This window comes from Hippocampus bargibanti, linkage group LG10 (assembly GCF_051943395.1).
Source record: "Hippocampus bargibanti isolate YZ-2025 linkage group LG10, ASM5194339v1, whole genome shotgun sequence".
Classification (NCBI taxonomy): Eukaryota; Metazoa; Chordata; class Actinopteri; order Syngnathiformes; family Syngnathidae; genus Hippocampus; species Hippocampus bargibanti.
Window position 1 is genome coordinate 24,126,572 of NC_142743.1, and position 25,618 is coordinate 24,152,189.

General features: G+C 42.0%; 3 protein-coding genes across 3 annotated transcripts in view; 2 read left to right on the top strand and 1 right to left on the bottom strand.

Moving 5' to 3' along the window:
* The first annotated feature begins 250 nt into the window (after positions 1–250).
* Positions 251–13,283, top strand: LOC148893055 (protein disulfide-isomerase). Its single transcript, XM_089007305.1, has 11 exons — positions 251–484; positions 1,186–1,395; positions 2,242–2,369; positions 2,614–2,751; positions 3,602–3,709; positions 10,672–10,797; positions 10,947–11,144; positions 11,769–11,889; positions 11,991–12,172; positions 12,860–12,949; positions 13,035–13,283. Exons 1-11 carry the CDS (start codon positions 313–315, stop codon positions 13,119–13,121), a joined length of 1,560 nt encoding a protein of 519 aa, XP_088863431.1. The 5' UTR covers positions 251–312; the 3' UTR covers positions 13,122–13,283.
* A 195-nt stretch (positions 13,284–13,478) lies between these two features.
* On the top strand, positions 13,479–18,394 carry LOC148893056 (synaptogyrin-3-like). Its single transcript, XM_089007306.1, has 4 exons — positions 13,479–14,811; positions 16,350–16,584; positions 17,328–17,473; positions 18,044–18,394. The coding sequence occupies exons 1-4, from the start codon at positions 14,707–14,709 to the stop codon at positions 18,287–18,289; spliced, it is 732 nt and encodes a 243-aa protein (XP_088863432.1). The 5' UTR covers positions 13,479–14,706; the 3' UTR covers positions 18,290–18,394.
* Positions 18,395–18,839: 445 nt separating this feature from the next.
* The window catches only part of LOC148893057 (voltage-dependent T-type calcium channel subunit alpha-1H-like), a 53,451-nt gene continuing 46,672 nt past the window's right edge, over positions 18,840–25,618 (bottom strand). Inside the window, exons 32-35 of the mRNA XM_089007303.1 lie at positions 24,513–24,782; positions 22,783–22,936; positions 21,206–21,711; positions 18,840–20,865 (exon numbers count right to left, since the gene is read on the bottom strand). Coding sequence (XP_088863429.1) covers positions 20,347–20,865; positions 21,206–21,711; positions 22,783–22,936; positions 24,513–24,782 — 1,449 coding nt within the window. The 3' untranslated portion in view covers positions 18,840–20,346. The remainder of the gene's footprint in view (positions 20,866–21,205; positions 21,712–22,782; positions 22,937–24,512; positions 24,783–25,618) is intronic.

Below are 25,618 nucleotides of genomic sequence, written 5' to 3' on the forward strand. Positions count from 1 at the left end.
GATCTGGTATAACCTCATCAGCATAACTAAGCCTACGTTGCCTAAGAAGTCGGTTGTAGGAACGATCCAAATTGAAAAAAAAAAATTGCACGCTAGCATGAATCCAAAGTATTTCTTCCTCCACTTTGACCTTGTTGTTTAGGCAAAGTACATTAGGCAACTATTAGCAATTGCCTTGATATGAGCCGCCGCCAACGACGGCGGCTCAGATAGCAACGAGTTAATAAGCGACAAGACGGACTTGATAACATTCACAACTTGAACGTCCAAGTTGCGGCACTCCCGTCTTCACCTCGCGGCGCTTCGCTAACAATGGCGAGACGGCTGTTGCTACTGCTGGGGACGGCGGCGGCGGCGGCCTTTTACCTCACTGCTAGCGGGCAGGACGTGAAAACGCTCCCGGAGAAGGATGGCGTTTTGCAGCTTAGCAAATCCAATTTTGACGTCGCGTTAAAGATCTACAAGGAGCTACTGGTTCACTTTTGTAAGTTTCTCAACGTCATTTCTGTTTGGATTAAGGGTGTCAAAGTGATAGAGATTAGACGGTCGTTGATGGCTTGATGGAATGGAGTGGCCGCTTTCATCAACATGAAACACTTGATGAGGAACGTAGCCTTCTTCTTTCACCATCTTGAGGAATGATCCCTCTGCCATCATTTTACCTAGTTCCTCATCAATTGTGTTCTGCTTAGCTGGGTTGATAGCTTTTTGCATGAAACAAACAAAAAAAAAAAATCTCCGAATTTTGTCAGCGTTGAGGGACTCAAAAAGAAGCTATTTGATTCATTTATATGTATTTTTTAATGAAATAGCCAACACATAGGTTACCCATCCATTATCTGATCTGCTTTATCGTCATTAGCAAGCATCTCAGCACTTGAAATGCTTGATTTGCTTTCGCGGGCCGAACAAAATGATGTATCGGGTTAGATTTGGCCCCCGGGTCTTCACTTTGACACCTGTGGTGTATTTAGTTTACATTTTCAGGTCCTGATTGCCCCGTTTTGAAATTGTGCAAGCGAGCAAACGCATTTTGATGAAAACTATGCTGAAGTCATTGAAATCGTCATTGAAAAAAATATTTTTAGCTTTGCTAAATTCAAAATTATCGTGTTTTGTTGACGAAATTTACACGATGGTCAAACGAGGACTCCAAAATGTCTTTGATGTTTGTCCCTCGTCCAGATTTTCCATTGTCCGCAGAAGGCCGTCGTTTGTCAGAAGTGTTTCAAGGAGCTGCCGACGAACTTCGGGCCGGCGAACTTCGGGACGTGAAGTTGGCGACGGTAGATGTAACCAAAGACAAAGAGCTAGCGGAAGAACTCAACGCAACAGGACCGCCAAAAATCAGGCTGTACCTTTTCGGAGAGAAAATAAACTTCGTTTCCTGCCCTGGTAAGTCAAATTTCAGTCTTGCCAAAGAAAAGATACAGTGATACCTCGGTTTACGAACCCCTTGTTTTACAAACTTTTCGGTTTCTGAACGTTAAATTTATGACAAATTTACCTTGGCATATGAACTATTTCGCGATACACACGGAGCTGCCACAATAAGTGATGTGTCGTTTGCGAACGAGCCCGTTCTGCTAACAAGAAAATGGCAGATGACATTTTTTTGTTCTCTATTCCCCGCCCCCAGTCGTCGGTTAAAGCCACGTGATTGGCCAAGAACGCAGCAGTGAGGAGAGGTGGTTTAAATATTATAAAGAGACAGGCAGACGGCCGAGAGAGAGTGAGAAAATGGATAGAAAACAGTGACATTTGGACTCATTTCAACTTTGATACACACAGAACACAATTGATGAGGAACAAGGTAAAATTATGGCAGAGGGATCATTCCTCAAGATGGTGAAAGAAGAAGGCTACGTTCCTCATCAAGTGTTTCATGCTGATGAAAGCGGCCACTCCATTCCATCAAGCCATCAACGACTATCACAAAGCTAACTAAAACCACTTTATTATACAGTTTATTTCTTTAATTATAATGTCATAGCACATTTATTATACATAAAATCAGGTCTATTTTGTGTCGTTTTCAGGCTTAGAAAATTAGAAAATGATGTTTTATGGGGACCTGGGAACAGATTATTCTCATTCTAATGGTTTCCTATGGGAAATATTTTTTGGAATACACACTTTCCCCTTACACACTCTGTCTGGGAAGCAATTAAGTTTGTAAGCCAAGGTATCACTGTACACGTTTTTGGGCTTGTGAGCTAAAATCTAGTCGTGCGATTCAAGTTCCTCAGAGCTCAGCTTCCATCGTGACATGGTTGAAAAGGAGAGCGGGGTCTGCTGCCGACCTTGTGACCGATCTCAGCCAATTAGGGAGCGCGGGGGAGGAGTTCAGCGTACTCGGATTCTTTCAGGTGATGAATAATAATGCATTTCATTTATAAGCGCCTTTCAAAACTCTCAGCGTTCCCGGAGGTAACTCAAATAGATAGAAAGCCAGCTAGCCAGCCAACAGATATCTAAGAACTAGCTAGCTAGACAGCTAGCCAGCCAGCTATATCGCTATATAGCTAATAGATAGTGTGTGCGTGTGTGTGTGTGTGTGTGTGTGTGCGTGTGTGTGTGTGTGTGTGTATGCGTGTGTGTGTGTGTGTGTAGGAGCTGGACAGCGAGTACGTAGGAGTGTTTTATTCGACTGCAGTCAGCCTCCCGGACGTCAGGTTTGCGGTGACGCAGAATGATGATGTCATCGGTAAATATGATGTCAGTCGTGACGTCGTGCTGCTCCTTAAACAGGTGCGTTAAAAAAAAACAAATATTAAAGTTGTAAGGTTGTATATAATTTTCATGTGGGGATTTCAAATTAGGGTTAAGGTTTCAATTTAGGATTCCCAAACTAGGGGTAAGGTTCCAAATTAGGGTTCCCAACTAGGGTTAAGGTATGATTTCAAAGTAGGGTTAGGTTGTCAATTCATGGTTCCCAACTCGGGTTCGGGTTTCAAATTTGGGGTCCCAGCTATGGTTAAGGTTTCAATTTAGGGTTTCCGACTAGGGTTATGGTTTTATTTTAGGACTTCAAATTAGGGTTAGGTTTTCAATTGAGGGTTCCCAACTAGGGCTAGGGTTTCAAATTGGGGATTTTTAGGGTTCCCAACTAGAGGTAAGGTGTCAAATTAGGGTTCCCAGCTAGAGGTAGGGTGTCAATTTAGGGTTCCCAACTAGGGTTAAGGTATGATTTCAAAGTAGGGTTAGGTTTTCAATTCAGGCTTCTCAACTAGGGGTACAGTAGGTTGTCAATTTATGGTTCCCAACTGGGGTGCGGGTTTCAAATTCGGGGCCCCAGCTATGATTAAGGTTTCAATTTATGGTTTCCAACTAGGGTTAAGGTTTTATTTTAGGACTTCAAATTAGGGTTAGGTTTCCAATTGAGGGTTCCCAACTAGGGCTAGGGTTTCTAATTGGGGATCACAACTTTCGTTGGGGTTTCAAATTAGGTTCCAAACTCACTATAGGGCTTCAAACTGTTAAGGTTTTAAAGAAGTGTGGTGACGTTAAAATCTGATCCTTACCTGCAAAACTCCCAGTTGATGCTAACAAGTTTGAAATCGATGATTTAGTCGATCTATTGTCTGCCCTGATTTGGCAGTCGAAGCTGATTCAGGCCTACAAGATGACGCCGCAGACCTCCAAAGACGACTTGGTGACTTTTGTCAACGTCTACCAGATGGAACCCGTCACAGAATATTCCGGAAAGGTATATTATACATGGTCGTTTTTTTGGGCGAAAAACGCCTTACTATACATGGTCGTTTTTTTTCCGGCTAAAAACGCCTGACTATACATGGTCGTTTTTTTGGGTCTAAAAACGCCTTACGATACATGGTCGTTTTTTTCGGCAAAAAACGCCTTACTATACATGGTCGTTTTTTTCAAGCCAAAAACGCCTTACTATACATGGTCGTTTTTTTGGGGTAAAAACGCCTTACTATACATGGTCGTTTTTTTGGGGTAAAAACGCCTTACTATACATGGTCGTTTTTTTTCCGGCTAAAAACGCCTGACTATACATGGTCGTTTTTTTCGGCAAAAAAACGCCTTACTATACATGGTCGTTTTTTTTTCGGCAAAAAACGCCTTACTATACATGGTGGTTTTTTTCAAGCCAAAAACGCCTTACTATACATGGTCGTTTTTTTGGGTCAAAAACGCCTTACTATACATGGTCGTTTTTTTCGAGCCAAAAATGCCTTACTATACATGGTCGTTTTTTCGCCTAAAAACGCCTTACTATACATGGTCGTTTTTTTGGGTCAAAAACGCCTTACTATACATGGTCGTTTTTTTTGGGCTAAAAACGCCTTACTATACATGGTCGTTTTTTTTCGGCAAAAAAACGCCTTACTATACATGGTTGTTTTTTTCGAGCCAAAAATGCCTTACTATACATTGTCGTTTTTTCGCCTAAAAACGCCTTACTATACATGGTCGTTTTTTCGCCTAAAAACGCCTTACTATACATGGTGGTTTTTTTTCGGCAAAAAACGCCTTACTATACATGGTGGTTTTTTTCAAGCCAAAAACGCCTTACTATACATGGTCGTTTTTTTGGGTCAAAAACGCCTTACTATACATGGTCGTTTTTTTCGAGCCAAAAATGCCTTACTATACATGGTCGTTTTTTCGCCTAAAAACGCCTTACTATACATGGTCGTTTTTTTCGGCAAAAAAACGCCTTACTATACATGGTCGTTTTTTTTGGGCTAAAAACGCCTTACTATACATGGTCGTTTTTTTTCCGGCTAAAAACGCCTGACTATACATGGTCGTTTTTTTCGGCAAAAAAACGCCTTACTATACATGGTCGTTTTTTTTTCGGCAAAAAACGCCTTACTATACATGGTGGTTTTTTTCAAGCCAAAAACGCCTTACTATACATGGTCGTTTTTTTGGGTCAAAAACGCCTTACTATACATGGTCGTTTTTTTCGAGCCAAAAATGCCTTACTATACATGGTCGTTTTTTTCGAGCCAAAAATGCCTTACTATACATGGTCGTTTTTTCGCCTAAAAACGCCTTACTATACATGGTCGTTTTTTTGGGTCAAAAACGCCTTACTATACATGGTCGTTTTTTTTGGGCTAAAAACGCCTTACTATACATGGTGGTTTTTTTCGGCAAAAAAACGCCTTACTATACATGGTTGTTTTTTTCGAGCCAAAAATGCCTTACTATACATTGTCGTTTTTTCGCCTAAAAACGCCTTACTATACATGGTCGTTTTTTTTCGCCTAAAAACGCCTTACTATACATGGTGGTTTTTTTTCGGCAAAAAACGCCTTACTATACATGGTGGTTTTTTTCAAGCCAAAAACGCCTTACTATACATGGTCGTTTTTTTGGGTCAAAAACGCCTTACTATACATGGTCGTTTTTTTCGAGCCAAAAATGCCTTACTATACATGGTCGTTTTTTCGCCTAAAAACGCCTTACTATACATGGTCGTTTTTTTCGGCAAAAAAACGCCTTACTATACATGGTCGTTTTTTTTGGGCTAAAAACGCCTTACTATACATGGTCGTTTTTTTTTCGGCTAAAAACGCCTGACTATACATGGTCGTTTTTTTCGGCAAAAAAACGCCTTACTATACATGGTCGTTTTTTTTTCGGCAAAAAACGCCTTACTATACATGGTGGTTTTTTTCAAGCCAAAAACGCCTTACTATACATGGTCGTTTTTTTGGGTCAAAAACGCCTTACTATACATGGTCGTTTTTTTCGAGCCAAAAATGCCTTACTATACATGGTCGTTTTTTCGCCTAAAAACGCCTTACTATACATGGTCGTTTTTTTGGGTCAAAAACGCCTTACTATACATGGTCGTTTTTTTTGGGCTTTTTTCGGCTAAAAACGCCTTACTATACATGGTCGACTTTTTGGGTCAAAAATGCCTTACTATACATGGTTGTTTTTTTTCGGCTAAAAACGCCTTACTATACATGGTCGTTTTTTTCGGCAAAAACGCCTTACTATACATGGTGGGTTTTTTTTCGGCTAAAAACGCCTTACTATACATGGTGGTTTTTTTCGGCAAAAAACGCCTTACTATACATGGTTGTTTTTTTCGGCTAAAAACGCCTTACTATACATGGTCGTTTTTTTTCAAAAACGCCTTACTATACATGGTCGTTTTTTTAAAAACGCCTTACTATACATGGTGGTTTTTTTTCGGCAAAAAACGCCTTACTATACATGGTGGTTTTTTTCAAGCCAAAAACGCCTTACTATACATGGTCGTTTTTTTGGGTCAAAAACGCCTTACTATACATGGTCGTTTTTTTCGAGCCAAAAATGCCTTACTATACATGGTCGTTTTTTTCGCCTAAAAACGCCTTACTATACATGGTCGTTTTTTTTCGGCAAAAAAACGCCTTACTATACATGGTCTAAAAACGCCTTACTATACATGGTCGTTTTTTTCGGCGAAAAACGCCTTACTATACATGGTCGTTTTTTTTTCGGCTAAAAACGCCTTACTATACATGGTCGTTTATTTTGGCAAAAAACGCCTTACTATACATGGTCGGTTTTTTCGGCTAAAAACGCCTTACTATACATGGTCGACTTTTTGGGTCAAAAATGCCTTACTATACATGGTCGTTTTTTTTCGGCTAAAAACGCCTTGCTATACATGGTCGTTTATTTCGGCAAAAACGCCTTACTATACATGGTGGGTTTTTTTTCGGCAAAAAACGCCTTACTATAGATGGTGGTTTTTTTCGGCAAAAAACGCCTTACTATACATGGTCGTTTTTTTCGGCTAAAAAAGCCTTACTATACATGGTCGTTTTTTTGGGTCAAAAACGCCTTACTATACATGGCCGTTTTTTTCGAGCCAAAAACGCCTTACTATACATGGTCGTTTCTTGGGCTAAAACCGCCTTACTATACATGGTCGTTTTTTTTTCGGCAAAAAACGCCTCACTATACATGGTCGTTTTTTTCAAGCCAAAAACGCCTTACTATACATGGTCGTTTTTTTGGGTCAAAAACGCCTTACTATACATGGTCGTTTTTTTCGAGCCAAAAATGCCTTACGAAACATGGTCGTTTTTTCGCCTAAAAACGCCTTACTATACATGGTCGTTTTTTTCGGCAAAAAAACGCCTTACTATACATGGTCGTTTTTTTGGGGTAAAAACGCCTTACTATACATGGTCGTTTTTTTCGGCTAAAAACGCCTTACTATACATGGTCGTTTTTTCGCCTAAAAACCCCTTACTATACATGGTCGTTTTTTTTGGCAAAAAACGCCTTACTATACACGGTCGACTTTTTGGGTCAAAAATGCCTTACTATACATGGTTGTTTTTTTTCGGCTAAAAACGCCTTACTATACATGGTCGTTTTTTTCGGCTAAAAACGCCTTACTATACATGGTCGTTTTTTTGGGCTAAAAACGCTTTACTATACATGGTCGTTTTTTTCGGCTAAAAACGCCTTACTATACATGGTCGTTTTTTTCGGCAAAAAACGCCTTACTATACATGGTCGTTTTTTTCGAGCCAAAAACGCCTTACTATACATGGTCGTTTTTTTGGGTCAAAAACGCCTTACTATACATGGTCGTTTTTTTTGGCAAAAAATGCCTTGCTATACATGGTCGTTTTTTTCGGCAAAAAAACGCCTTACTATACATGGTCGTTTTTTTCGAGCCAAAAATGCCTTACTATACATGGTCGTTTTTTCGCCTAAAAACGCCTTACTATACATGGTCGTTTTTTTCGGCTAAAAACGCCTTACTATACATGGTCGTTTTTTTGGGCTAAAAACGCTTTACTATACATGGTCGTTTTTTTCGGCTAAAAACGCCTTACTATACATGGTCGTTTTTTTCGGCAAAAAACGCCTTACTATACATGGTCGTTTTTTTCGAGCCAAAAACGCCTTACTATACATGGTCGTTTTTTTGGGTAAAAAACGCCTTACTATACATGGTCGTTTTTTTCGGCAAAAAACGCCTTGCTATACATGGTCGTTTCTCGGGCTAAAAATGCCTTACTATACATGGTAGTTTTTTTCGGCAAAAAACGCCTTACTATACATGGTCGTTTTTTTCACCTAAAAACGCCTTACTATACATGGTCGTTTTTTTCGGCTAAAAACGCCTTACTATACATGGTCGTTTTTTTGGGTCAAAAACGCCTTACTATACATGGTCGTTTTTTTCGAGCCAAAAACGCCTTACTATACATGGTCGTTTTTTTCGGCTAAAAACGCCTTACTATACATGGTCGTTTTTTTGGGTCAAAAACGCCTTACTATACAAGGTCGTTTTTTTCGAGCCAAAAACGCCTTACTATACATGGTCGTTTTTTCGGCTTTTTTCGGCTACATGGTCGTTTTTTCGCCTAAAAAGCCTTACTATACATGGTCGTTTTTTTTGGCAAAAAATGCCTTACTATACACGGTCGTCAAAAATTTTATTGGGTTTTTTTTCGGCTAAAAACGCCTTACTATACATGGTCGTTTTTTTCGGCTAAAAACGCCTTACTATACATGGTCGTTTTTTTGGGTCAAAAACGCCTTACTATACATGGTCGTTTTTTTCGAGCCAAAAACGCCTTACTATACATGGTCGTTTTTTTCGGCTAAAAACGCCTTACTATACATGGTCGTTTTTTTGGGTCAAAAACGCCTTACTATACATGGTCGTTTTTTTCGAGCCAAAAACGCCTTACTATACATGGTCGTTTTTTTCGGCTAAAAACGCCTTACTATACATGGTCGTTTTTTTGGGTCAAAAACGCCTTACTATACAAGGTCGTTTTTTTCGAGCCAAAAACGCCTTACTATACATGGTCGTTTTTTCGGCTAAAAACGCCTTACTACACATGGTCGTTTTTTTGGGGTAAAAACGCCTTATTATACATGGTCGTTTTTTTCGGCTAAAAACGCCTTACTATACATGGTCGTTTTTTCGCCTAAAAACGCCTTACTATACATGGTCGTTTTTTTTGGCAAAAAACGCCTTACTATACATGGTCGACTTTTTGGGTCAAAAATGCCTTACTATACATGGTCGTTTTTTTTCGGCTAAAAACGCCTTACTATACATGGTCGTTTTTTTCGGCTAAAAACGCCTTACTATGCATGGTCGTTTTTTTGGGTCAAAAATGCCTTACTATACATGGTCGTTTTTTTCGAGCCAAAAACGCCTTACTAAACATGGTTGTTTTTTTCGGCTAAAAACGCCTTACTATACATGGTCATTTTTTTTCGGCTAAAAACGCCTTACTATGCATGGTCGTTTTTTTGGACTAAAACGCCTTACTATACGTGGTCTTTTTTTTCGGCAAAAAACGCCTTGCTATACATGGTCGTTTCTTGGGCTAAAAACGCCTTACTACACATGGTCGTTTTTTTGGGTCAAAAACGCCTTACTATACATGGTCGTTTTTTTCGGCTAAAAACGCCTTACTATACATGGTCGTTTTTTCGGCTAAAAACGCCTTACTACACATGGTCGTTTTTTTGGGGTAAAAACGCCTTACTATACATGGTCGTTTTTTTCGGCTAAAAACGCCTTACTATACATGGTCGTTTTTTTTCGCCTAAAAACGCCTTACTATACATGGTCGTTTTTTTCGGCAAAAAACGCCTTACTATACATGGTCGACTTTTTGGGTCAAAAATGCCTTACTATACATGGTCATTTTTTTTCGGCTAAAAACGCCTTACTATACATGGTCGTTTTTTTCGGCCAAAAACGCCTTACTATACATGGTCTTTTTTTTTTCGGCAAAAAACGCCTTACTATACATGGTCGTTTTTTTCGAGCTAAAAACGCCTTACTATACATGGTCGTTTTTTTGGGTCAAAAACGCCTTACTATACATGGTCGTTTTTTTCGGCAAAAAACGCCTTGCTATACATGGTCGTTTCTTGGGCTAAAAACGCCTTACTATACATGGTAGTTTTTTTCGGCAAAAAACGCCTTACTATACATGGTCGTTTTTTTCACCTAAAAACGCCTTACTATGCATGGTCGACTTTTTGGGTCAAAAATGCCTTACTATACATGGTCGTTTTTTTTTCGGCTAAAAACGCCTTACTATGCATGGTCGTTTTTTTGGACTAAAACGCCACACTGTACATGGTCGTCTTTTGGGCTAAAAACGTCTTTCATGGTCGTTTTTTTAATAAGAATAAAAAAGTCTTTCATAGTCCAACAATTGGAAAATTTGCAAAATCCCAAGTGCAGCTGGTTGGGATTGAACCCCCGACCTCATACATTCAAAGTATGCACTCTGCTACTGAGCTAAATAAGCACTAAATGAAGATGAAAAACTGTACTATACATGGTCATTTTTTTTCAAGCCAAAAACGCCTTACTATACATGGTGGGTTTTTTTGGCAAAAAAACGCCTTACTATACATGGTCGTTTTTTTGGGCTAAAAACACCTTAATATACATGTTCATTTTTTTCGAGCCAAAAACGCCTTACTATACATGGTCGTTTTTTTCGGCTAAAAACGCCTTAAAACACATGGTCTTTTTTTTGGGTCAAAAATGCCTTACTAACATGGTCGTTGTTTTCAGGTTAAAAACGCCTTACTATACTTTTTTTTTTGGATGGATGGATGAACTTTGAATCAAGTGAAAGTTTGTCACAAATGAAACACGGGAGGTCATTGAAAAATCACTTGATTCTTCAGACGGCCAATCAGATCCTGTCGTCGCCGGTTCTTAGCCACGCCCTCCTTTTCGTCAACAAAAGCTCGGCCGATTTCCACAAGGTTCACATCGCATTCAATGCCGTCGCCAAGGTCTTCCGAATGAAGGTGACAAGCGCACACACACACACACACACGCACACACACACACACACACACACACACACACACACACACACACACACACACACACACACACACACACACACACACACACATATACACAAAATGAGCTCAACTTTGGTGTGTGTATTTAGATTTTATTCGTCCTGGTGGATGTACGGGAGCCACGTAATGGCCGCCTGATGGAGTACTTCCGCGTGCGGTCCTTTGAGGCTCCTCTCGTGCGATTGGTTAACCTGACCGATCACGTGACCTACCAGCTTCCTTCCACCACGCTGGACGTTGACTCCATCGAGGCCTTCTGCCGGGACTACCTGGACGGCAACGCCAAGGTGTGCGTGGTACATAGAGTGTGCCATGTGTCGCACAATTCAATGCGTGTGTGTTTGTATGACTAGTCTTGTGAGGACCACTGACATTTTTTTACCACACATAGTGACGACATTTTTGAGAAGTGAGGACCTTTTGGCCGGTCCTCACGAGTTTTTCATTCTAAAGGCTTCTAGAGGGTCTATATATGCATTTGTTAAGGTTTCAGAGAGGTCCTCACAAATTCAGCCAAAATGATTTTTGGTGTGTATTTTCAATTCACTTGGATACACACACTTTTTACTCACTGTGTGTGTTTATGTGTATGTGTGTGTGCGGTTAATGAGAGGAAAAAGTTCATACCCAAAAAAAGGAAAACCATAGTTTAACCAAATTCACAACAGGGGTGAGGACTTTGAATGTAGCCATTCAGAAACCTCTCTCCTGCTGTTATTTCAGTTTCAAGTCCACTTTTTCTTTGCTTTTAAAGAAGTTGAAGTGTGAAATGGAGTGCCATTTAGTGTTCAAATGCAACACTAGTTCTTCTCTAAACTTATCAGCAACGGTGGTCCTCACTCCTTATCAGGAGTTAGCCAGACCTCACAAAACCATTGAAACAGGAACGTGTGTGTGTGTGTGTATACTAGCCCAAGATGCAGAGCGAGCCCATTCCGGAAGGATGGGACCAACGTCCAGTGAAGGAACTGGTCGGGAGCACTTTTGAGCAGGTTGCCTTCAACCCCAACAGGACTGTATTTGTTTTATTTTGTGAGTTACGCACACACACACACACACACACATTTACACGTATATATGTAGCGTACCTGGAGTACCTAATGAAGTGGCCCATTTGTGTGCATGTACTTCAGACGTGCCGTACAGTCCAGAGTGCCGCTCGGTGTTGCCCTTGTGGGAGGAGCTAGCCGAGGCCTTCAAAGCTCGCGACGACGTGGTGGTGGCTCGCATCGACGCGTCGGCGAACGACATCAACATGTCGGCGCAGCGAGCCTATCCGTCCTTCTGCCTCTTCCCCGCGCTCTACGCAGAAAGGGTACGATCACAAATGTGAATGTCAGACCAGCAAAATAAAAGACACATTGAAGCTCTCATACTTCTCAGGAATACAAACACAGGAAGTAGAAAGCTTTCAAAATAAAAGAAGTAAAAACAACTTCACGGTTCAACTCAAATGTACAACATCAGTCAGAATATCCAAATTAATGTCATTTGTTCACAAAAAGCTGCTTAAAAAATGCTTCTATTAAGACGAGAAAAGCAGGAAGTTAAAGTCTACCAAAATAAAATCAATACAAATGTTAATTGGATTGAAATTGCCAACATCAATCACTGGCTTTCGTTCACAAAAGCTGGCTGAATAATAATAATAATAATAATAATAATAATAATAATAATAATATAATTACATTTTACACTGTGGCTGAAAACATCATTGATCAGGACAACATCCTACCAAAATAAAACTATATGACAACAGCCAGGAATGTTTTGCATTAAAATAATTTGTTCGTAAAAAGCAACTTCTGAACAACCGCGTCTGAATTGTTTTTCGCAATCAAAACAGGAAGTAAAAACTTTCCAAAATAAATCCAGTGACAACTTGAAACATTTAAATCTACAATATTAGTCAAGTTGATCTTTATTTTAGTCACAAAAAGGTCTTTAAAAAAGGTTTCGATCAAGATAACAAAACCAGGATGCATTGATCCCCCCCACTCAGGCGGTGTTTTACACTGGCGACAAGAAGCTGAAGGCCCTGCTTGCTTTTGTCCACCAGGAGATGAAGAAAGCCGCAAAAGACAAAATGAAGGTAAACGTCCTATTCGTCCACATGAATAAAGCATCTCTTGGTTGAAAATTAAGCTTTTACTGTGACGGGGCGTTGCGGCGAGTAGGAGGACGAAGACAGGAGGAAGTACGTGGAGGCCATGAAAGCAGAAGATGAGAAGAAAGAGGCAAACATCACCAAGGATGAACTCTAACCCTTGACCAAACATGACGTGGAAGCAAGGAAGGAATCCATCTAGAAGAAGAACAAAATGATATTGATGATATATGTGTGAGTCAAGAACTATATCCTGTTTTTAATTTTCACAATAAATCGGCCCAGTCCTCGCATACAACATAAATAAGCCACAACAGTATACATTGTCTTGTCTGTGACTGTAAAGTGTCCTTGAGAGCTTTGAAAGGTGCTCATTACAGTGATACCTTGGTTTACGAACTTTTCGGTTCACAAACATTACGTTTATGAACATTTTACCTTGCCGTACAAACTTTTTTTCGGGATACACACGAAGCTGCCACAATGAGTGATGTGTTGTGCCCGAACGACAAGAAAATGGCAGCCGACTTGTTTTGGTCCTCTATTCCCCGCCCCCAGTCATCGGTTAAAGCCACGTGATTGGTCCAGAACGAAGCAGTGAGGGGAGGTGGCTTGAACATTAAAGAGACAGGCAGACGGCAGACAGAGAGAAAATGGATTTCAACTTTGATAGTTCAAAGGCAGAGTGTAGACTGCAAGGTTAAAATATCCCATCAATCAGGCTCCACAAATAACCCGCACAAGCCATCTGTACACTTGATGCAAAAAGCTATCAACCCAGCTAAACAGAACACAATTGATGAGGAACTAGATAAAATTATCACAGAGAAAGCACCTACAAGGGATCATTTCTCAAGATGGTGAAAGAAGAAGGCTACGTTCCTCATCAAGTGTTTAATGCTGAGGAAACCGGACACTCCATTCCATCAAGCCATCAACGACCATCACAATGGTAAATAAAACCACTTTATTATACAGTATAGTTTATTTCTTTCGTCATAATGCCATGGCACATTTATTATACACAAAATAAGCTATATTTTGTGTCGTTTTAAGGCTTAGAAAATTAGAAAATTATGTTTTATGGGGACCTGGGAACGGATTATTCTCATTTTGATGGTTTTCTATGGGAACCAATTAAGTTCGTAAGCCAAGGTATCACTGTATTCTTATTCCATTATCAAATATTTTTTATTATTTTACATTGTCATAATCATAAACATTTGAATTTGTGTCCGCCATGGCATAAGAGTTATGATCACAGTCGTATTTTAGATTGTCTTTACTATCATTTCACCATTGTGACAATGTCAATGCAATTATGTACTTTAGATTTACTCCATTTCGATTTTCACTTTTGGATGATGGTGATGAACATACACATTTTTATGAGACTCGAATAATAGCAATAACTTGACGTTTGAATTTATATATAAAAAAAGAAAAAAAAAAAAAATGTTACCGTTGTGGCGGGCAAATTTCCCGCTTGCTGCGATGACGTCACGGATCGCTGAACCGTTCCGATTATTTCAACAATTGGACGAGCCAATCAGAAGCGGGCAAGCGGCCTGGTTGTGACGTCATCACCGGCCGCGTACATCGGCGCACATCTGCTGTCTGTCGCCGTCTGGTCCTGCTTCTCTCCGCGGGGAGAAGAAGACCCGCCTCGGCCGGTGGAATTCGCTCGAAAGGGGGAAGGGGGTGGCTGGAGCAGGGGGGGAGGGCTCGTCCCACCGGCCACAATGGAACCAGCGGCCGCCTACGGAGCCGCCAAAGCCGGGAAGGTCGCCTTCGACCCGGTCGCCTTTTTTAAGCATCCGCGGACTATCATGAGGCTGTTGTCGTGGGTGAGCATCTGCAACAAAAAGAAAAACGAAAATGGGGGGCGGAGGGGGGTTAGCATCCATTTCCACTCTTTGTCTCTCTCTTCACTTTACACACAATTTTTTTCATGTTATTATTCATTGTTACTATAAGATGGTCAGATTGAGGCTGTTTTGGTGTCATTTGATGTCATAAACGATTGATCTATTTCTCTATTTAGATTAAAAGGCTCTTTTGTCAAAGCTGCAATGTGCACCACTTACCTAACACCATTTGCTAGCTATTTGCTATCGATTAGCTATCTGGCATCCCCCCCCCCCAAAAAAAAAACAAACAAACACTTTATACCTTTAAACATTTATACCTAAAATTAGTTCTGAACGCATCTATTAAAATAATTTCAATCGGCATTTAAACCGCAGTTGTCATTTTGTTTTTTTTTAATTATACACAGCATTCGATTTTATGTCCAAAAAGCATTGATAAACAGACGCATTGATAAAGAGGTTAAAATGGAGCTAATTATATTTTGAAAATAAGTTCTATCTTGTGATAGCAGCGGCAGTCACACGCGCCAGAGTTCACTCAACCCGGAAGTAACTCAAATAAATAGAAAGCTAGCTAGCTAATGGGTAGCTAATAGATAGTTAGCTAGATAGCTAGCCAGCCAGCCAGACCACTAATAGATAGCTAGCTAGACCGCTAATAGATAGCTATCCAACCAGCTAGATAGCCACTAGCTAGCTAATGATAAGAATACATTTCATTTCTAAGCGCCTTTCAAAACTCTCAAGGTCGCTTTACAGTCACTGGATAAAATGTAGCTAATAATATTTTGAAAATAAGTTCTATCTTGTGGACACATTTGGACCATTTTTGTATTTTTTTTTATCGATGTTTATTACCATTTGCTACCTATTTGCTATCTATTAGCTATCTGACTGGCTAGCTGGCTATCTAGCTAGCTATCTATTCACTATCTAGCTGGCTAGTTGGCTATCTAGCTGGGTATCTGTTGACTATCGATTGGCTAGCTAGCTAGCTTTCTATCTATTTGAGTTACTTCCGGGTTGAGTGAACTCTGGCACGTGTGGCTGCCATAATAATAATAATAATAATAATAATAATAATATTTCATTGATAAGCCCCTTTCAAAACTCTCAATGTCACTTTTCAGTCACTGGATGAGTTTTTTCTGTGGGTGAGCAGCGGCAGCCACACACGCCAGCATTCACTCAACCCGGAAGTAACTCAAATAGATAGAAAGCTAGCTAGCTAATAGATAGTTAACTAGCCAGCCAGACCACTAATAGATAGCTAATAGATAGCTAGCTAGCCAGCCAGCTAGACCGCTAATAGATGGCTAATAGGTAGCTAATAATAATACATTTCATTTCGAAGCGCCTTTCAAAACTCTCACGGTCGCATTACAGTCATTGGATAAATCTTTCCGAGGGTTAGCAGTGGCAGCCACACGCGCCAGCGTTCACTCAACCCGGAAGTAACTCAAGTAGATAGAAAGCTAAAAGGGCTGTTTTTTTGTTTTTGGTGCGTGCGGCAGGTGTTCTCCATGGTGGTGTTCAGCTGCATCGTCAACGAAGGTTACGTCAACATCGGCAGCGAGCGTTTGCTTTGCGTATTCAACAAAAACGCCGACGCGTGTAACTTTGGCGTGACGGTGGGCGTGGCTTGTTTCCTGGCCAGCGCCTTTTTCCTGCTCTTGGATGCCGTCTTTCCGTCCTTCAGCAGCGTGACGGACAGACGGCGCGCCGTGATGCTTGACCTGGTCTGCTCAGGTAAAAAAAAAAATACGAATAATAATAATAATAATAATAATAATAATAATAATCTAAAACAAACATTGGAATCTCAGGCATGTAGTTGAAACCCTACTTTTGCCCACAAATGCTAAATAAAATGTGTTATTATTATTATTATGGTTATTATGATGATTATGATTACCACCAGCTGGCTATCTAGCTAGCTACCTTGCTCACTCGCTAGCTATCTATTAGTTATATGGCTACCTAGCTAAGCCAGCTAGATAGCTCGCGAGCCTGCCAGATAGCTAATATATTGCTAATAGATAGCTAAGAGATAGACAGCTAGCTAGGTAGCCGTAGAACTAATAGATAGCTAGTGTACAAGCCAGATAGCTAATAGATAGACAGCTATCCATTAGTTATACGGCTACCTAGCTAGCTATCTAGCTGGCTATCTATTAGTTATACAGCTACCTAGCTGGCTATCTATTTTCTATCTATTAGCTATCAGGCTGACTGACTCGCTAGCTATCTAGCTGGGTATCTATTAGTTATATGGCTACCTAGCTAGCTGTCTATCTATTAGCTATCTGGCTGGTTCGCTAGCTATCTATTAGTTATACGGCTACATAGCTAGCTGTCTATCTATTAGCTATCTATTGGCGATCTATTAGCTATCTGGCAGGCTCACTAGCTATCTAGCTGGCTATCTATTGGTTATACATCTACCTAGCTAGCTTAGAAAGTCCAACATTTGCGTTTTTGACTGACCCGAGGCGTGGCCAGCTTCCTGTGGTTCGTGGGCTTCTGCTTCCTGGTCAACCAGTGGCAGGCGACGTCGCCGGACGAGCTGCCGTTGTCGCAGGGCGCCGACGCCGCCCGAGCCGCCATCGCCTTCTGCTTCTTCTCCATCATCACATGGGTGAGTGGCTAGCTAGTGCGATAGCATTCCAGTTGAATCCCAACTGTCCAGACATGGCGGTGCCAGACTGCGCTATGATTGGTCCCCGCTCTCAGCCAGCTAATATACAGCTAATAGCCAGTTAGCAAGTTAGCTCGTATTTATATTACATCATCTGTTAATAATAATAATAATAATAATAATAATAATACATTTCATTTCTAAATGCCTTTCAAAACTGTCAAGGTCACTTTACAGTCAATGGATAAGCTTTTCTGTGGGGGAGCAGCGGCAGCCACACGCACCAGCGTTAACTCAACACTGAAGTAACTCAAATAGATAGAAAGCGAGCTAGCTAGCTAAGTGATACAGTAATAAAAATAATACATTTCATTCATCAGCACCTTTCAAAACGCTCAAGGTCACTTTACAGTCAGAGGATAAGCTTTTCTATGGGTGAGTAGCGGCAGCCACTACCCGGAAGTAACTCAGATAGATAGAAAGCTAGTTAGCCAGTCACAGGCTAAGTTTGTTGTTACCCCATTTTTCCTTGTATACGCATGCTAACGTTGTTCCCATTTCCGCCGACAGACGGTGCTAACTCTTAGCGCCTTGCGGCGTTTCCTGTCGGGTTCACACGCCAACCTGTTCACATGGCAGCACCTGGACGCCGCCCCAGGCCACGCCCCCAGCCACGCCCGGGCCACGCCCTACCCCATCGCTAACGGTGCCACCATCGTCACCACCAAGGCCTACCAAGCGCCGTCCTTCACCGAGACCCTCGACCCGCAGAAGCTCACGCAACAGCAGCACAGACCCGTCGCGCCCGCTTTCTAACGGCAACCGTAACTAAGGCCGGGTATTGTTGCCACGGCAACCTGCTTTCTTTGCTCGTGCAATGGCAGCCACGTCACTGTAATCTGTCTCTCACACACACACACACTCACACAAAATAAAGCATGTTCTTTTAGTGTAGAAGACACCTTAAGAAAAGGACACTTTTAGTGGAAGCATTTCATTGGCTCACAGCGTGATTGACAGACAGTAATAGAGGGGCGGGATTTGCGGGATACGCTGGCAGCGGGATTTGAAATAAAAATGGGTTGAGGGCAGGTCAGCAGCTTCCGCTCTGTGTGAAATATTTATGTGATTTAATATTTCATCGTGATATGCTCAATGTGTATGTTTGATGAAAAATGAATTGAAATACAATAAAAATCAAGCACCACCATCAAAGGAGGACTGCCTTTGTTTGGATACTTCATATCAATCCATCCAAGCAAGTACACATTTTTCTTCTTTTTTTTTTTAAGTATTCATCTCCAATCAGTCTTTAAATGTATTTGGTTGATTTATTTATGTATGTTTTTTGTGGGAGGGCGATAAAAGGTATGCATTATCATACGCAGTGAGTAAAAGTCAGACAGGAAGTCGTTTTATTCCAGGCCCTGCTACGCTTTGTGCATTTCAGAGAATTTCATGAAAATCATTGTCAGCGTCATGAGATAAAAAAAAAAAACATCCTGTAATATTCATAAGTTTTAAAGAAATTCATCTATAATCTTCCTCGCGTCTCCGTTCCAGCTGCATTAATAAAATATAATCGTCTCTATTTGACCGCGAATAAGCCCTTCTTTTTAACTGCACGCTTGTTCATCAGCAAACAAAAGCATTGGAATTTGCCTCAAAATGCCACATTTTCGTCAGGATATCAAGAAAATGTTTTCAGGCAAGTCAAGGGCCCCTAAAAAGCAAAATTATTTCACAAAAGCTGAGTATTTTGGATCTTTTTGGGCAAATGCAGTACTTATAAAGCATGGAATACACCCAAAATGGCGGCTTGGAACCAAAATGGCCGCCTTCCAGTTCAATTGCCCACATGGGTCCTTGAAACAATTTGAGGTGTCGTGTAACGTGCCTGAAAATGTCATTTTAATCTGTGAAACTGGTGTCTGGGTCACAAAGTGACTTTTTGTGTTGAGGGCCTCGAAAATATGAAAACATTTTCGTCGAGAATATGTTGTCGGGCATGTCGAGGGCCCCTAAAAAGCTGATTATTTCTGATCTTTTTGGGCAAATGCTGTACTTACAAAGCATGGAATTCACCCAAAATGGCTGCTTGGAACCAGAATGGCCGCCTTCCAGTTCAATTGCCCTTGAAACAATTTGAGGCGTCGTGTGACGTGCCTGAAAATTAAAAAAAATTAAATAAATCGCGTCAAGATATCAAGAATATGTTGTCAGGCATATCAAGGGCCCCTAAAAACCTAATTATTTCTGATCTTTTTGGGCAAATGCTGTACTTACAAAGCATGGAATTCACCCAAAATGGCTGCTTGGAACCAAAATGGCCGCCTTCTTATTGAAATCTCAGACACGGCTCAAGAAACAAATGAAACGGTGAAACTTAGGATACATATTGCATAAATTGTGTTTTGGGGGGGTGCGGAAAGGGGTTGGGGGGGGGGGGGGGGGGGGGGGGGCGTCCAGTTAACACTACTTCTACCCTGAGAATACAAAGCCATAAAAGTGGAAGTGAAACTCATCAGGCGCTAATAGTTTGGTGATTATTGTCAGTGCGCAGGCAAGGGTTCGGGGGAAGCTCTCAGTGGTACAGGAGTGGTCCATCGCTGAAAGGGTCCGCAAAACATCCGACACCTTCAAAAAAGTACAGATGACGGCTGAAGAAACCTTTTCACCGATGAACCAAAAGGGAAGTTGACGTGTCGTCACTATCGACTCAAGGCTAAAACCACTCAGCAAATTGTGCAACTCGGGTGCAAAAAAATAAAGAAATAAAAATGCATTGCAGGGAGCAGTCTGAGAATACGAACCCCGTGATTGGCCGGGACAAGAAAGGGGGCGTGTCCTGCTGTGCTTCCCCAAAAAAATGGTCAGTCGTCCACAGAGCTCGACTCGGGCTGAGTAGCATCGAACGATAGCGTCCGCCTCCTGAGCTCCACGCTACTGTCAATCAACGCCGTAGCCATGGTCACTGGCTCCTCCCCAGGGGGCGGGCTCACACGCTCCTTCCTGTTCCGGCCCGAAACTGGCGACGCCGATTGGCTGAGGCGGCCGCGAGCCTCGTCGGGCTCGGGAGCAAGATGTCTACGCGAGTGCGCGTTGATGCGTAGCACTTCATCATCGGCGGCGTCCGCCACTCCAGGCTCCGCCCCCTCGCCGTCCTTTCCCGCCGGGTCCCGATCGGGTCCCGGTTGCGATCCGGCCGCGTCGCCGCGACTCCGACATGTGATGACCCTCTGCGCTTGGGTGTATTTCAAGGTGTGAACACTGGACGAGCGCTGGCGGGGCGGCGTGGAAGCGGAAGATGCGGCGGCGGGCGTTTGGAGGAGGCTGTCCGAAACGTTGTCGGACGAGCCGCTTTGGTCCAGCGAATCGCAACGCACGGCCTCCTACGCGCACACATACACAAACGTTGCCAGGACACGAACAGTGATACCTTGGCTTATGAACTTAATTGGTTCCCAGACAGAGTGTGTAAGGCCAAAAGTGTGTATCCCAAAAAATCATTTCCCATAGGAAACCATTCAAATGAGAATAATCCGTTCCAAGGTCCCCATAAAACATCATTTTTTAATTTTCTATGCCTCAAAACTACACAAAATATACCTTATTTGTGGAGCCTGATTGATGGGATATTTTAACCTTGCAGTCCACACTCTGCTTTTGAACTATCAAAGTTGAAACGAGTCTTCTCTCCATTTTCTCACTCTCTCTCTCTGTCTTACTTACTTGTCTGCGCAACTGTCTAGTAGCAGCGCGGAAGGACGAAGGTCTCTTGAGGACGAAACTCTCTGGGACGTAGGAGGGGCTTAGCTTGTTGCGATCCAAACTCTCCTCGGGGCTCAGCCAATGAGAAGGCCCCCCGGGGGCTCCACGGAGGGGACTCAGTCCGAGCGAGGGATGTCGGTCCACGCTGCAACTGGACACCAGCTTGGCCCTCTCGCCGACCACATTGGAGCCGTCCACGCTGTGCGCCGAGCTCAGTCGCCGAGGGTCGGCGAGGCGGGCGGGGCTGAATCGGCACCCGTCCACGCTGTGAGCGGAGTCCAGCCGGCGCCGGTTCGGCGGGAGGACTCGGCCGGGCGAGCCCTTGTCGACGCTCTGGGAACTGCTGAGGCGGATCACGGGGCGGCTGCTGCGCCCGTAGCCTAGCGAGGCGTGGCTAATGGCCGGCAGGGCGCCTGGAACTTGGAGCAGGGAGCCCCCCCCGCTGGAGCCCAGTGACGACATGGAGCCTGCACAAGAAGAAGAAAAAAGGCCACCGAGGCGACTTTCACGAGGAAGACGTCATGTATAAACGTTCATGGGGCAAAGTTCAAGGACAACCCACGTCTCCGGACAAGTTGTGTCCAAAATTTGTCAAATGGCTTCAAATGACTTCGACTCAGCGCATTTGACAAAGATTCCACCGCATCTCGCGATATTTTACCTCTTAAGACTCGCGCTGAATATTCCGGAAGTCTTGTTTTCCAGTTGGTGACGAGTCCGTACGTGACGTCACTAAAGGAACGCCCCCTAACCGAAAAAGTGACGCATTGTAGCGGTCCTTCCATCACGTCAATGTATTTTGCTGTACTTGTTTGGTCTGAAAACCTCGTGTTGCATCAAAAAGCCGCCAGAAGAGGGCGTCCAAGCTCCATATAAGGAATTTATCAGCCTGTGGAAACGGAGGTGGCCACGGGAGGTCGCCATTTTGTGCCTCTTTTTTTGGGGTGAGAGATTTTCCCCTAATGTTGCCTCAAAATGGCACATATAATTCTTTAAACGATTGCAAACGTATGCTTTCCTCTTCAGAACTATATGAATCATATTCATCACTGAATGTGTAACAAGAAAGCATATTCTCCCAATCTGATGCCATTGTTTTGATTCTGGAGCAAGGCAGTTTGTGACCAATAGTGACGTCACGAACAAGGGGGCGGGACTTTTCCCCATTTCCGAGCTCATTTTGTGGCAGTTTTGGGACATTTTAACTCATTTTTATTGGTGTTTTGCATTTGATGAAAAATATCAGCCTGCGTGTTTTGGCTATTTTAGATGCTATCAAACGTTTTTCTGATGTCAGTTAACAAACCAAAAAGTGACGTTGGTTGTCCTTTAAGTGTGCCCCAAAGGTGAGCTAAAGACAAAAATGCCACCAAGGCGACTTTCACAAGGAATACGTCATGTATAAACGTTCATGGGGCAAAGTTACGTGTGCCCCAAAGATTATCTTAAAAAAAAAAAAAAAACATGTTGCTAGGCAGATTAGGGAGTGCTAAATCACATGACCCCCCTCTGACTGCATTAAAAAAAAACCACCCGACCTGAGTAGCTGTAGCCCGAGTAGGCGTCGACGCCACCCGACGGGTACGCTGCCCATCTGAGCGGCTGCTGGGCGTAGCTTTCGCTGGGCAGGGACAGCATGCGGCCGACGCTCATCAGGTTGCCACGGCAACATTCCTCATCCTCGACCTGCACCTGCCCGGTTCACATCAAATGCAGATTGGTGATATTAATAATAATAATAATAATAATAATAATAATATAATGTAATTTCTAAGCGCCTTTCAAAACTCTCAAGGTCACTTTACAGTCACAGGATACATTTTTCTGCCACATGCGCTAGCGTTCGCTCAACCCGGAATAACTCAAATAGATAGAAAGCTAGCTAGCTAATAGCTAGGTAGCCAGCTAGATTGTATGTAATTTAAGCATTGTTGCTCTTCAACTGAAGAATATTATATCTAATCTATGATTGAAAGTTGGGGAGTGTAAAGATTGACTCCATTCCATCGAGCCATCAACAACCATCACAGAGGTCAATAAAACCACTTTATGATACAGTACAGTTTATTTCTTTCATTATAATACCATAGCACATTTATTATACATAAAATAAGGTATATTGTGTGTAGTTATAAGGCTTATTTAGTTGAAAATAATGTTTTATGGGGACCTAGGAACGGATTATACTCGTTTTAATGGTTTCCTATGGGAAATTATTTTTTGGGATACACACTTTTCGCCTTACACACTCTGGGAACCAATTAAGTTCGTAAGCCAAGGTATCACTGTATAATTATTATTATTAAACGAGTTGTTTTGATTTTTTTTTTTTTTTTACTGCAGCCTGTTGAGGTCGCAAAGTAGTCGGGCCTGACTGACGTTCACTCTTTCCTGTTTTCAGGAAAAAGATGGTCCATTTTGCCTCACTCGCTGCGATACAAGAATAATGTATGTACAGTGAGACCTCAACTTACGAACTTAATTGGTTCCCAGACAGAGTGTGTATCTCAAAAAAAACATTTCCCATAGGAAACCATTAAAATGGGAATAATCCGTTCCCGGGTTTCCATAAAATATACTTTTCAACTAAATAAGCCTTAAAACTACACACAACATACCTTATTCTATGTATAATACATGTATTGTAATGAAAGAAATACACTGCATTGTATCAAGTCACTTTATTTACATTTGTGATGATCATTGATGGCTTGATGGAATGGCATTGGAGGTCGAAGGTCAAAGGGAATTGCTGTTTGGAAAGAGAGGCGCATTACATGACGACTGTAATTAAAGAAATAAACTGTGCTGTAAAATAAAGTTTTATTGACCTTTTTGATGGTTGTTGATGGCTTTTTGAAGGAGAGTCACCTTCCATAACGACTGTTGGTAACTTAACCTCTGGTGCTGTTCGGTCGTGTGCTTCCGCCGAAGATCACTCCGCCAGCCGTGGTGGGTGTGTATTATGAAAATAGTGCTTATTATAAGGTTTAATTTTCAGAAATTTGACGTTTGTAAGACGAAAAGTTTGTAAGTTGAGGTCTCACTGTATTTATTTATTTCCAAGCGCTTCTTTTCATTCCCGTCTTGCTATTTTCTGCATCCCCTTTCGGCGGTGAACAAGTCGGGTTGGAGTTTTACCTCCGTTGCATCAAAATATGATTGATGAGTTCTCCGCATGACATTTCCCCTTCCAGCTTTCATCTCAAACGCTTCCCGTTTATGCGGTAAACTGGTCGGAAGAAGGAGTTTGCGAGCGACGACAAACCTGCGCGGGCGCGTCGCCGTTGGGGGCGGCGGGGTCCCCGCCTCCCGACGAGGCGGCGCGAAGGGCCTCCTGGCGCTCCCGCCGCTCCTCCATCTCCTCCAGTTGCGCCTCCTTGTTGCTCTCCTCCAAGTGCTTCATGAGGACGGCCACCACCACGTTGACCAGCACGAACTGCGCCGTTAGCACAAAAGTGACGAAGTAGACGGGCGAGATTAGCGGCAGGTAGCTGAGGCAGTGGCGGTCTTCCGGGCGGCAGTCGCGTAGCGTGTCCTACAAACACAAAGCGAGAGGTGGACACAAATTACTCGCAACAATTTATTACAATTACTCGGCACAAAAAATGTTTGCCGATATGCTAATTTGCTTAGCTTAGCATTAACCCTTACAACAGGGTCATGAAAAACATGCTGGGGATTAAAAAAAATGATTTTTAGTAGAAAGAACTAACTAGATGAATCAATAAAAATAAATAAATAAATAAATGTGGGAATGATAAAGTATAAAAATGAGAAAAACATCTGAAAATTACACAAGAACTTATATTTACATATACAGTAAAGTGTCGTTATATCGATATTCAAGGGAGTCCGAAAAAATATCGATATAACCGGGACTATCGATATATCCGATATCGATATAACGAGACTTTACTGTATATATAAAATATGTGTGTGTATATGTGTGTATATATTATGTGTGTGTGTATGTATGTATGTGTGTGTATGTATGTATGCGTGCGTGTGTATGTATGTGTGTATATGTGTGTGTGTGTGTGTGTGTGTGTGTGTGTGTGTGTGTATGTGTGTGTGTGTATGTATGTGTGTGTGTGTATGTATATGTGTGTGTATATGCATATATATGTGTGTGTGTGGTATATATATACATATACACACACATATATACATATACACACATATACATACACACACACGCATTCACACACACACAAATATATATACATATACACACACAAATACATACACACACACACATTCGTACACACACACATATACATACACACACATAACATATACACACACACATATATATATACACACACATAACATATACACGCACACACAAATAACATATATATATATATATAT